This window comes from Neovison vison, chromosome 4 (assembly GCF_020171115.1).
Source record: "Neovison vison isolate M4711 chromosome 4, ASM_NN_V1, whole genome shotgun sequence".
Classification (NCBI taxonomy): domain Eukaryota; kingdom Metazoa; phylum Chordata; class Mammalia; order Carnivora; family Mustelidae; genus Neogale; species Neogale vison.
The window spans coordinates 209,048,712-209,060,932 of NC_058094.1; the positions used below are offsets into that span (position 1 = coordinate 209,048,712).

The following is a 12,221-nucleotide window of genomic DNA, read 5'->3' on the forward strand; positions in this document are numbered from 1 at the left end:
GCACCCCCGCCACTTCCCTACCTGGGCTGCCCTACTCCCTTCTGCCTTGATCCAATTCCTTCCCACCCAGCCGGGCCCTGGTGAAGCCACCAAGTCTTGCAGGAAGTCCCTCCTTGAGGTCTGTGATGCTTTCGTGACACGTAGTGCTTCTTGCCTGAAAGGTGGGTTGGGAAGCAGGGGGAGGCGGGATGAGCTGCTCTTGGGACTTTGCGGTGGGCTCGGAAGGGCAGCTGGCACCGAGCGAGTGAGCGCGTAGGCTCTGGCACCTCTGGGCTTAACTGCCTTCCCGCTCCAGGGGCTCTTCCCCTGCGTGATCCCACGGAAGAGGTCTACCGCCCTCTTCTCTGGCTCCCCAGCCCCTGCAGGGGGGCCCTGGCTCCCGCTGGGGTAATACCGAGAGGAAGGGAGGGTGAGATGCTCGCGGGGTGACCTTGTTCTGGCCGGGTTGCTCCCGATGCCGGGTCTCCGGAGTCTCTCAGCATCTCACGTTCCCCAAATCTTGTCGTACAGCCTTCCCGGAGTTCTGGGGCCCCGCCCTGACCTTCCAACCCGCCCCTGCTGGCTTAAGCAACCACACGTGTCGCTGGCCACCAGGAGCCCGGCCGAAGAAGCAAGTCAGGCCGAGAGGCCCTGGCTCGTGGAGAGATGGGCGCGGAGGGTCAAGGCCGGGTGACTGCGAGCGGGGTCGCTTCCCCGGGCTCGGGGTTCGGTGGCCTCGCTGTTTTCTTTCCGGCAGTTGCCGGGCTCCGCGGGCGGGGCGGAGGGTCTCCGGCGGGAGGGACACCCCCACCCCCCAACCCGGGCCCACGGGTCGAGCCCCACCGGGCTCCAAGGGCTCAGGGGCCGAGGGGCGGGGAGGGCAGGGACGGGAGCCCGCGGGCCGCCGCGCGAGGCCCGGGCGCCCCCTGGTGTCCGCGGCAGGGCGGGACCCGGGCCGCTCCGCCGCGCAAGATGGCCGGGGTGGGCCGCGCCTGTCCGCGCCCGCCTCTCCGCGCGTCCTCCGCCCAGCTCGCTCGCGGACGAGCCCCTCCGGCTCGTGGGTGGGCCACTTCCGTTTCCGCCCCCGACGGCCGGGATCCCAGGAGTGCCGGCGGCTGGGGCTGGGGGACGGTGCCCCCCCAGCCCCGCAGCCACGACATCCGACGCCCTGGGCCGCTTCCCTCCGCTCCGCGCCCCACACGGGCCCGGGACAGTGCGAGCTTCTGGGTTCTGTCCACATTCCCAGTAACTGTCGCTCTGGTGGTTTCTTTGCTTCTCCAAGATTCCTGCTGTACCTGGGGGCCTCCTGCGGGTAGCCAAGAGCCACCACCCATGGCCATCGAGCCGTTGAATGGTGGCAACCGAGGAACCAAATATTTTTATTTAATTGTAATTAAATTGAAAATCAAGCAGTCGATAATTTTTCTGTAACACTACTTTTGTCCTGGTAGGATGGCATGCCACTTTTAACGTTGAAAATGTAGTATCCAAATTGAGATGTGTTGGATAAAATCCATACTGGACTTCGGAGTTAGGACAGGAATAGAATGCTAAAGATTCATTTTTTAAATAGCAATCATACACTGAAATATTTTGGATCTGTTCAGGGAAAGAAAAACACATTTTACCTTGTTTTTTAAAAAAACATGGCTACTAGAAAGTTGTATAAATTACTTGTGTAGATGGCATTCTATTTCTGGGTTTGCTCTATGGAGTGGGGCGGGCTAAGTCGGAGTCTTATAGTTTGGCCCCACTGTAGGCCCCAGAAGTTGGTGACATGGTTTTATCAGTGAGCATGGGGATGTGTGTGGACAAAGACTGACCCTCAGGAACCAAGGCCATGGAAGTGACCCCTTGACAGAAGTCAGAGAGTCAGGCTCACAGGTCAACCCAGAGGCATCTCTTAGGTGCCCCCAAATGTCAGGATAAGGCTCACACAAACACTGGTGCCCACACTCCCCACGTGTTGGAGATGGGCACAAGGCTTGGCACAGCTCAACTCACACAAAGAACCCTCACCCACAGCCTGAAGCCTTGGCCAGTGTTGGCTGTGCCACTTGCTACCTCTGCTCGTCTCTTGGTGCCTCACAAGGTAGTTAATGTGAAATGGGGTCAAGTCCAATTTTCCTTCCGGAGGAGCTCCCAGGGCCAGTGGGAGGGAGGATCGTTACGAGAAAGCCCTCTTCAGCCACTGCTGATGTCATCATTGTCTGAATTCTCTCTAGAGGAAGGCTTTCTGGAAGACTTTCACATGTGTTTGGGATGATTTGTTACCAGTACCTATTTCTTTTGAAATATTTAGAGCTGCATCTTTTAAAAGCTTCGTTCCACACATTTTAAATGTAGATTAGTGGACTGGAGCAGGCCCCTGATTCACTGTTTATACAATGGCTGAAGCTTCTTGTTTGGCTCTTGGCAGGTAAGGGTCACAGGAAGTAAAGCTGAGACCCAAAGGTCAAACCCCACCACTCAGCGCAGCCCCTCTCCTGGTTAATCATCAATGACAGGACACCCAGGAGGGCCCTTTTCTCTCTTAGGAAGCCCAAGTCTGTCCCTGCCAACCCTGACTGCTGACACCAGATCCTAGGAGCCAAGTCTGAGGCCTAAAGAGTTCGGAAGGACCCAGGTCCACAGACGTGTCCAGCCTTTAAAAAAAAAATATATATATATATACACACACGTATATATATATATACACCCATACATACATATACAAACATATAGGCATATACACATACACTCACACCCTCCCACACAGAGCCAGAAGGGAAATATCCCCGTATTTTTAACCGAATATTCACTCCCTCGTCGGGTAACTCTCCTGTTCCAAGACGTTCTGGGTGCACAAAACCTGTAGCATGAGGTGCGGGGCAACGGGGCTGACCCAAGGTGGATTGTCCTGGGTTCATCCGGGGATCTGGGTCTCTGAGAAGCCTCCGGCCTTCTCATAAATGAGGCTGCTCGGTCTATCAGGCAGCTCCAGGGCCTCTGCAGCGCCAGGGATCGTGGGGAGCCGTAAATACCCTCTTTGCCCAGGTTCCAGGTGGGGAGCAGGAAACACCAGGGTCTAGTGTCACAGGTGCTCATTCCCTGGGATAGAGAGCCGGCTTCAGAGATGGCAAGAGAATTTAAGGTGATAAAAGTTCTGGGGTCCTCAAGTCTTTTCCAGGACAATGTAGCTCGGAACCCTGGGGTCCCTTCCAGGGAAAGGGGTACCCTCCTGCCTCAGGCAGGCAGTGGAAAGCCCTCCGCCACCTGGGAAGCAGCTGGACTGAGGCTGAGGCAAGAGCGACCCTGGGTTAGATTTCGGGGATGGGGTGGGGAGGAGGAGGTCCAAGCTCCAACGTGTGCCCTGAAGCTCCTCATGGTTTTTGTTTTTTGTTTTTTTTTAAAGATTTGACAGGCAGAGATCACAAGTAGGCAGAGAGGGGGGCAGAGAGAGAGGAAGGGAAGCAGGCTCCCTGCTGAGCAGTGAGCCAGAAGCAGGTCTGGATCCCAGGACCCTGAGATCATGACCTGAGCCGAAGGCAGAGGCTTAACCCACTGAGCCACCCAGGCGCCCCCTCCTCATGGTTTTTAAAAGCAGCTGCCTCATGTGAGATCAGTAGGTTAGACTCCTAGGACCCACACATCTCTTAGTTCTTTCAGCTGGAAAACGGATGCTCTTAAGTCCCAAAGCTGTTTGGGCCCCCAAACTCTATCAACACCTGCTCTTGAAACCTCAATTTCACAGGCTACTGGAATAACCTCTCGGGACACTGTATCCCGTGATGCGGTTACTGTTTCAGAGACTGGAGTTTGGAGTCACAGAGCCTCGGAGTGAGAACCTACCAGCTGAGGGACCAGATTTCAAAGATGAATCCAAGGCCAAGGTCTTGGACCTTGAGGGGTCTGGTCAGGGACCACCACCTGCACAGAATCTGCTGCATGTTTTGCTCTTGAGCACTGGGGGCAGCGCGGAGAGCAGTGGCTTGCCTGCCCCAGGAGAGCCTAAGGCGCTCATTCCCAGCAGAGCGCCACTCCCTAGGTGGCCTTTCTCTCTCTCCCCCTGGTAGACACACAGCTGGGCCTACCAGAGAATCCATTAGGAGGAAGTGCGGAATAAAGGAAGGTTGGGAAAGTGAGTAAGGAGAAGAAAACAGTGGAATGGAGTTTGGGGGAATGAAAACATGTGACCAAGTTTTCCCTTTGTCCGAAGGGCCTTCTAGCAAAACCCCACAAGTCCAGTAGACGGGCAACATCGCCACCTGGTGGCCATCGAGGGCACATGCTTTGGAAAGGAATGGAAGTGCTGAGCTCATCAATCCGCGCTAGCCTTCTGATGCAAAACCCACCCTCCTGGGTGAGGCTGGCATCTGGCGCAGGGGGGCACCTGTTTAGGCAGACTGCCCCCCGCCGCCTGTGAACTCCGGGCCAAGTGAGTATCCTTCGCTTGGCATTAGCTGACAGGGTCTAGGAGATCTGGGCTGACATGCAACATGGAAGCTGAACCTGCTGCCCCACAGGAAGGTAGGTGGGGACCTTCAGGCTACAGGACTTCACAGGCCTTCAAGGTGTGGACAAGCCTCCCGGCCAGCCTCGTTTACAGTCAGCAGTCACACCTACCACTCCAGGTGCAGACACAGGACTCTGGAGGTGGCGCTTCTGAGTTACCACTGTCTCTGGGTGACACTCCCTTCCCACACCCACCCAGTCATCTTCCTCTGTAAGGGGTTCGCCAACAAAAAAACAAGCCAGAGTCTGCTGCTGAGAGGAGTCAGATGAACGAGAAGGGTGTTTGTTGATGCTTTTAAGAAAGGGCTGAGTAATCACTGAGGCTATCATCTTATTGATCAAGGTCCAGCCATTTGCCAAGGTATATACACATTTTATTTAAAAAAGTTTACAGTTTTCATTATACACAACTATTAAGAGGTTATAGTCAGAGGAGGCATTTGTCCTGTTGACAGAAGTGCCCGCTAGATCATCACAATGCAAGGAGGAAGGTGGGAGGGAGGAGAGGGCAAGGAAAAAATAAGCGATAAAAAGCTTAGATTTCAATTAAGGGCTGGCAAGTCCCTTTTCTCTCTTCAAGTATCACACAATATGTACCAAATACAATCAGTAAATAATGGCCATTTCTTCCCAAGCCCACAGCCAAGACGAGTATTTGCCGAAGTGAGAGTCCTGGCCCTTCCTCAGGTGGGTGGAGACCCTGCCCGCCCGACCAGGGTGGGCTCCCCTTTCCCCCAGGGGCCTCCACCCCAATCCTTGATGGAACTGCCAAGGTGTTCAGTGGCCAAAGAAATTACGAACATGGATTCAGAAGTCTAAAGAAAACACAGGTCTTTGTGCCCAATCAGAAATAATTTGATTTTAGTCAAGAAGGCCGTGAACCCGGTTAGAAGTTGGTAAAAGAACTCTTGCTAATTCTTGTTAATGGCTTCCACTTTTTCTGATTGAGTCCCTAGAATGTAGAAGGGCCACGTGCCATTTAAAAATCAAACACCAGTTCCCAGAAACTTGGGTGTCTAGAAACTTCACCCATGAAGGCTAGCAGAGGATCTGTCTTTCATGATTCTAGCCGTAACAGGAGGCCTAATGAAAAGCAAGTGTCAGGCCAAGGCCAATCAGCTTCAGAGAGCATTTTGAGGAGGAAAAAAATTCCTTCGAGGGGAGGCACTCCTCAGGAGCTTAGATCAGCCAGTTGGCAATGAGAACAGCTTCTGAAGTAGAAGGACGACGTTAGGTACTGGAGAGACACATGGCAACTTCTGAAAACTACCTTACTAGTATAAAATGCTGGTTGAAACTGCACAGTCACCTCAAGGAGGGTGACAGGATCAAAGACAAAAGAGCACAATGTCAGCATCTAGCTTGGCTACCACGAAATGCAACCTGCCAGGCCCCGGTGGCGGGGCTGCGGCTGCAGCCACCTCGCTTGTCGGTTTTGGCGAGAGCTGGAGCTCGGTATTTGAACAGGGGCAAAGGATGGCTTGCGCTGCTCAACCACGAGGTAAAACTTGGAAACTATGCGTATGCTAAGAGAGGGAGGGAAACTGCCAGAAGCAACTCTGACCTACCACCACCACCTTTAAAAGCAGTCACGTTCATCCCCACTGAGGGGCTCTGGGCTTTTCTGAGTGTTATGACGGGAAATCTGGGAAAGTTTCCAGAGCTGTCACACCCCCTCTTCTAGCCTTACTGTATCATCAACCACTGCTGGCCAGAGTCCTCTGATTCCCAGCCAGGCTTTCTTCCAGCTCCCTCTGTACCTAGAAGCACGGTCATCTTCTCCTGGCTACCTCTCCCAGGTACAGGAAGGGACAGAAAGTTAGCATAAGAAGGATTCTGTTCAACTCATCAAAGGCCAGTTTCTCAGACTAGAGGGAAAGCCCCACATGGAGCCAAAAGCATGCATGGGTCCAAGGTTAGTACCCAGAAAGGACAGATCTGCACGGAACCAGCAGGTACAGCGTGCTCCGGGTAGCCAAAGCCATTCTAGGAGCTTCCTGCACTAACAGGGAAGCCTCAGTACACCTTCATCAGACAGACTTGGATGGACAGACACACACGCACACATGCTGCAGCCACACTTGGGATCTGCTTCTTAACCCGTGACCTCCCCCGCCACGTCTTCATTCAGAAATTCTGCACCACCAGACTCCCAGTGCCAGAGCGTTCAATCCGCGGCAAGCCAATGTCTTTTTTGAGAAAAAGGTATTTAGTCGGGGAGCAGAGCTGTGGCTCACATACATTCCCCCAAACTTGGCTCTACGTGTTTTGTTTGTTTTGTCTTGTTTTTGACAAGATTAAAAGCAATTATTATCTGGACATTATTTTTTTTGAAAGGTAATTAGAACACTATTGTTTATACAATATTGAAAAAATACAATTTTTATTGTTTGAACTCAAATCACCACCCAGCACTTTTAAAGCCTACCCTAAGTCGCACCTACAATTTAAACGGTTATAGCACAAGCAAACTGCTAATTCAGCAGGTAAGCAGGTTAGACAGTGCCAGCAGAGACCCTCCCTCCCCCAAAGTAAGAGAAGACAACGCGCTAGAGAAGTTAAAGCACACCATTCCATGTTAAATAGTTAACACTACCCCTCCAACAAGCCACAAATGCTAGATAGATAAACTCGGTACGGTTAACTAACCACAGCCCTACATAACTGCACTTTAAATTTTTTTTTTTTTAAAGAAAACCTTTTGCTTCATGCCCGTAATTAACATAAATTAAGAAAATTCTTTGTCTTTTAGGAAAATAATCATGCTAAAAGCAAGTTGTACTTTATATAGATTTTCAAAGAAAAGTATTGATTGTGCTTTTTGAATAAAAAAAGATAGGGTATCTTCCAACCTCACTGACTCCAATCTTGTGGAACAGATAGCACTTCTAAACTAAAAACACACACCAGAAAGTAAAACTCAATTATCCCAGTGGGACATTAAAAAATGGTCTTTAGAAGGTTTTAGGATTGGCTAATTTTGCTACTGTCCTATTGGTTGTGGCAAAAAAGGGATACAGACTTGCTGTCTAAGGTTCTCCAAACTCAGCAGGCAACACTCAGATTCGAAAGAAACTCTGCCGGCAACCTGGACATATGGTGAGCTGAGTAAACATTTGATTAGCAGGCATTTTAAACTGTCTGATTTCCTCTTAACACATACAGGAGAGAATATGTTCTTCCTTCAAAACCTGTTCTACTGCATCGTATTTCCGAACGCTTTCCTCTTATTCAGTCACACTCTGAAAAAAAGCAGTTTGTTTTTCCCATGTAGAGTCACTTTGGGTACAAGGACCTTTATTTGTTCCAATTATTACTCATTTTCAATTTAGAATGTGTGTTGGGTCTAAAATACCCATTTCCCACTCCCACAAGCAGATGATGACCAGGCTGCTGCCAAGAGTGGCAGCAGAAGGGAAAACAAAACCAAAAACATGAAGGGGAGGAGAGTACTTGGGAGTCACAGCCACCAGACGGGTCTTCTTGCCGAGTCTAATGGTCCACTGAGCGGCTGTCCAAGGAGGAGGCCATCTCTTGGTAGGTGAAGATTATAGGTGAAGATTAAATTTGCAACCTAAGCACAATTCACACACACACACCATTTTAAAAATAAGGGCGGGAGAGCTGGGGGGAGGAAAGGAAAGGGAAGGAAAAAAAAAAAAGCTCCAACCCAAACAAAAACACCCACAACCACCCTCAAATTTAAAGCTCTCAGTCCAGGGCAGCAGTCTCAAAGTGGCCTAGAGGACAAGGAGGCGACTCTGCAGGTGCTGGATGAGACAAAGCCCCTTCCCGGTCACTCTACTCCTCCTGTCCTGTCCCCTCAGAAAGCTATGGATTACAAGCGCTACCCCAAGAAAAAGAATCCGGTTCAGAAAACACTTCCGAGAGGTTCTCCAAAGCAAAAACACTTGTGGCCGCAGGGCCTGCTAGTGAGTCGGGCAGGAATCTGCATATAAAAATGTACTTAAAATCCAGAGTCAGAAATTGTTTTACGTTTCAATACTCCAATTAGCTCCCTGTTCTCTACTGTTACTCCACAGAAACGGGGCCACCTGGGAGTCCCAGGAAGGAGCGGCTCCGGCTCTGATGCGCCGGCTCCTCGTGCTCCCACGGCAGGCCTGGTCCTCCCCCGGTTCCTCCCGTCCGTTTTGAAAAAGCACTATTCTATCTTCACGTCCAAGAGCGGGATGGTTTGGTTTGTTTCTTTGGAACCATCAATAAAAGAAGCAACTTTTTTCCTGTTATTCTTACTCACGTCTATCTATCGGAGCGGCTGTTTCTTTTGACAGCTGAGCAGCACACAGGCTGACTTGGCCGAGTGGACTTGTGAACGCATGCATTCAGACCACATATTGCTACCAAAATGGAATGTGGGAATATGCTATGCACCTCAGATTGAGAAATGACCAAGAAATCAAGATCTAAAGGGTGATATATAATATATATATATCAATGCTATTATTCATAAAAACCTTGTTTAGTAATAAAAAAAATTGCTTTGTTTAAATATGAATATTATAGTCTGCTTCTCATGGTTAGGAAATAATAGTCTTTCTGAAAAGCAGGTGCTTTTTCTACTACAACTCCATATCCTGGGCCTCATCTTCCGAAAAGTCAGACATAGAACTCTCCGACGAGCTGTCACCGGTGCCCTCCTCCTGCTCTTTCAGTGCCTCCTCTGTTGCGTATTTCTGGATGTACTCTGCACAGGGGGTGGGGAGGAAGAAAACACAGGGGTGGTGAGCAGGCAGGTCTGTGGTTTGGTGACCCCGAAAGCCGGCGCGGGGCCAGGGAAGTTCAGGCCTTCCTTACCTGCTAGGCTATGGTCACTACAGCTAAGGGGAAACCCCACGGAGTATGTCTTTGGCGTTCGTGCATTCTGCCCCCTTCGTAAGAGAGGCGAAGCAGAGCGTGTGACGTGCAGGGAAGAGACACAGACTGCACCTCTAGCCCCAAACTCCCCAGCGCCATCACCTCCCAGGTGCATGTGTCCGAGGCAGGCCTCCGCCCCAGGCCTCGGCTGCGAAGCAGGGGAGAGCCGGCAGATGTCCAGGACGGTGTCTGGTGTGAACTGGCCTCCAGTTCGGCTGCCAGGCCGCCCTCGCTCTTGCCTTTTTGGCTTATCTGTATGGCCAAGCTCCTCCAAAATTGCAGGACTCGGGGCATTAGGACCCCAGACTTTCTCCTTATCTCCGTGTTAAAAAAACTATTCACCTCCGAGGCAGAGCAGGACTGGTTATGATTCCACAGTAATTTATAAGGAAATCCCCCATCATTTTCAGACTTGCACTTACATAATTACAGTCAGCCCAAATCCATTATTTTAGGAACAGATTTTAGTCTAAACAGATCCTGCCTGTCAGGTTTCTGAAGCAGCTGGTGAAAACGGTCTCTCCATCCGCTCAGGAACGAGCTGCTATGTGGAGACACAGCGAGCCTGAGGGACTCGATCATCTACTACTCACCTGAATATGTGGCTGAAACAAAGTTTTAAGAACTGCTGAACAAACAACTTGTTCCTAAAAACTCTAAGCGCACGCTGATTTTCAGTAAATGGCCTACACAGAGTATGAAGAGAGACAAGACAGGACCTACTGAGCCTACTGAGAGAGTGAGCAGGAGAGAAACATGCCCTCATTCCTTACGCCGAGTTTCTCTCCTACGGAGTCACAGGCACCGAGAACAAGAGTGAGAGAAGGAAAATGGCCAAAGGAGCTGGCCAAGTTTGAATAATGTAACACAGGGGCCTAGCTAAGAGTATTTCTGATGGATTTAAAGCCAGATGCAGGGCTCAATCCCAAACCCTAAGATCATGACCCGAGCTGAAGGCATATCCTCAAATGACTGATCCACCCAAAGGCCCCTAAAAGATTGTTTTAAAAAAAAAAAAAAGAAAATACGTGACAGAGACTACATGTGGTCACTTCTGGTCCTTTACAAAAAATGTTTGCAGTCTTCGGACTTAAAACCCTACAAATTCATTACATGAAGTTTTAGGCAGAGATGAGACTTCAAAAGCTCCTGATTAGGTAAGAACTCACCTGAATTTACCTCTTAGAAATGTTTATCATAGTCTCAGAAAGGTTATTTTTACCCTCTAATCGGTCAGCTACTTCGCTGCATTTGTAGAAGTTGTTGCTGCACTTTGACATTTCTGACACTGTAAGGTGGTATTATTAGTCTTCTTGAGTATATTCGAGGAAATAAATATGTTTTAAGTGCTTAGCATACTAGGACACGGCCTTTCAGGAGACAGAAAAATTAAGAGCAAGGTCATTCATGAGCAGGAGGCCCAGATGCAGATGAAAGGAGTCAGCTGCCGGGTTCTATCAGAGGGAAGCATGAAGGCAGGGCCTCTGGCCTCTTAGAGCCAGGAAGGCAGGCACATGGGCACTGACCCTTGAAGGAATTCTCAGCTGTAGCACAGGACATGCCATTCCAGGTGAAAGGCACAGCCTCACCAAAAGCGGAGGGGAGGGGGTGCCTGGGTGGCTCAGTGGGTTAAGCATCTGCCTTCAGTTCAGGTCACGATCCCAGCGTCCAGGGATGGGAGCCCTGCGTCCAGCTCCTTGCTCAGAGGGGAGCCTACTTCTCCCTCTCCCTCTGCCTGCTGCTTCTCCTGCTTATGCGCTCTCAAAAAATCTTAAAAAATCTTTAAAAAAAAAAAAAAAAAAAAAAAAAAAAAGCACAAGGGAGGAGGACATGGCCAGGATGTCAAAACACAAGACCAAGAACTACATTCGTATCTGAAGCAAATAACGCAAAATGTACAGCAGGTCTTACTGTAGTTGGATGGTGAGTATATGGTTAAGTTATCCTCTGGGTTTTTTTTTAGGCTGACACTTTCCCTATGGAAGGGAATATAGCTGAGTATCTGAAACTCATCCAGTGTGATGGTCACATATTGCTTCATTTAGGAGTGAAGGTGAAGATGGAGATCACACCCAGTGAGAGCGAGCCGGGAATGGCAGGCTAAGACTGGAAGCGTGTGTTCTTTAGACAGTTCCCTGGTGCTCCTCCTACAGGCAGCTCCTATCTACATGATAAAAAACGTCAACTAAATGTGAATGCTGACAAAATCCATGCATGTAAAAGTTACCCACGCTGACGTGTGAGGGTAGGCAGAGAAATGTCTCCTGGTAGCAGCCTGGGAGAGAGGTCCCATCTAGACGTGTTTTTGGAAATCACCTACCTGGAGGGAATCACCTAAAGCAGTGAGGGGCGAATCAGCTCCCCAAGTGGTGAGGGGGGTGAGGGAGGGCTGAATGACCCGAGAGGCTTAAAGACAATGACCATGTCTGGGAATGGAATGAGAAAGGTTTTCAGGAAGGGAAAGGGCAGAACACAAAAGCTGCAGAGAAGTCAGGAGAACAGGTCTCGAGCAGGGTGCACATGATTAGGGAGACATGGGAGTCGTAGATTATCAGAAGAGGAGGGAAAACGAACTAGCAGGGGTTTAGGGCAAGGAAGTGAGAAGTTTGAAAATGACAGGAAATCAAGAGCAGGACTCCTAAAGAGGTCCACAGGAGCAGACAAAAGCTTCTGAACGGGGGACGCCTCCAACAGGCTGGGTGCAGAGGAATCCCGTGGCAGGAGGCAGGGGAGAACTGGGAGGACAAGCCCCCTGGCTGTGGGCGGGGTGGGGGGGGTGGGGCACGTCTAAGCCATCAGGATAGTTCTTATAGTCCTGATTTTCATTACTCAGGAAGAAAAAAATGATAGCCAACACTGACATTTCAGAAAGC

The 12,221-nt window shown here is 50.2% G+C and overlaps 1 protein-coding gene across 1 annotated transcript in view; it reads right to left on the bottom strand.

The window, feature by feature from the left end:
* Window positions 1-4,830: 4,830 nt before the first annotated feature.
* The window catches only part of UBE2H (ubiquitin conjugating enzyme E2 H), a 103,269-nt gene continuing 95,878 nt past the window's right edge, over window positions 4,831-12,221 (bottom strand). The window contains exon 7 of the mRNA XM_044246563.1: window positions 4,831-9,178. Within this exon, the coding sequence (XP_044102498.1) occupies window positions 9,054-9,178 (125 nt within the window). The 3' untranslated portion in view covers window positions 4,831-9,053. The remainder of the gene's footprint in view (window positions 9,179-12,221) is intronic.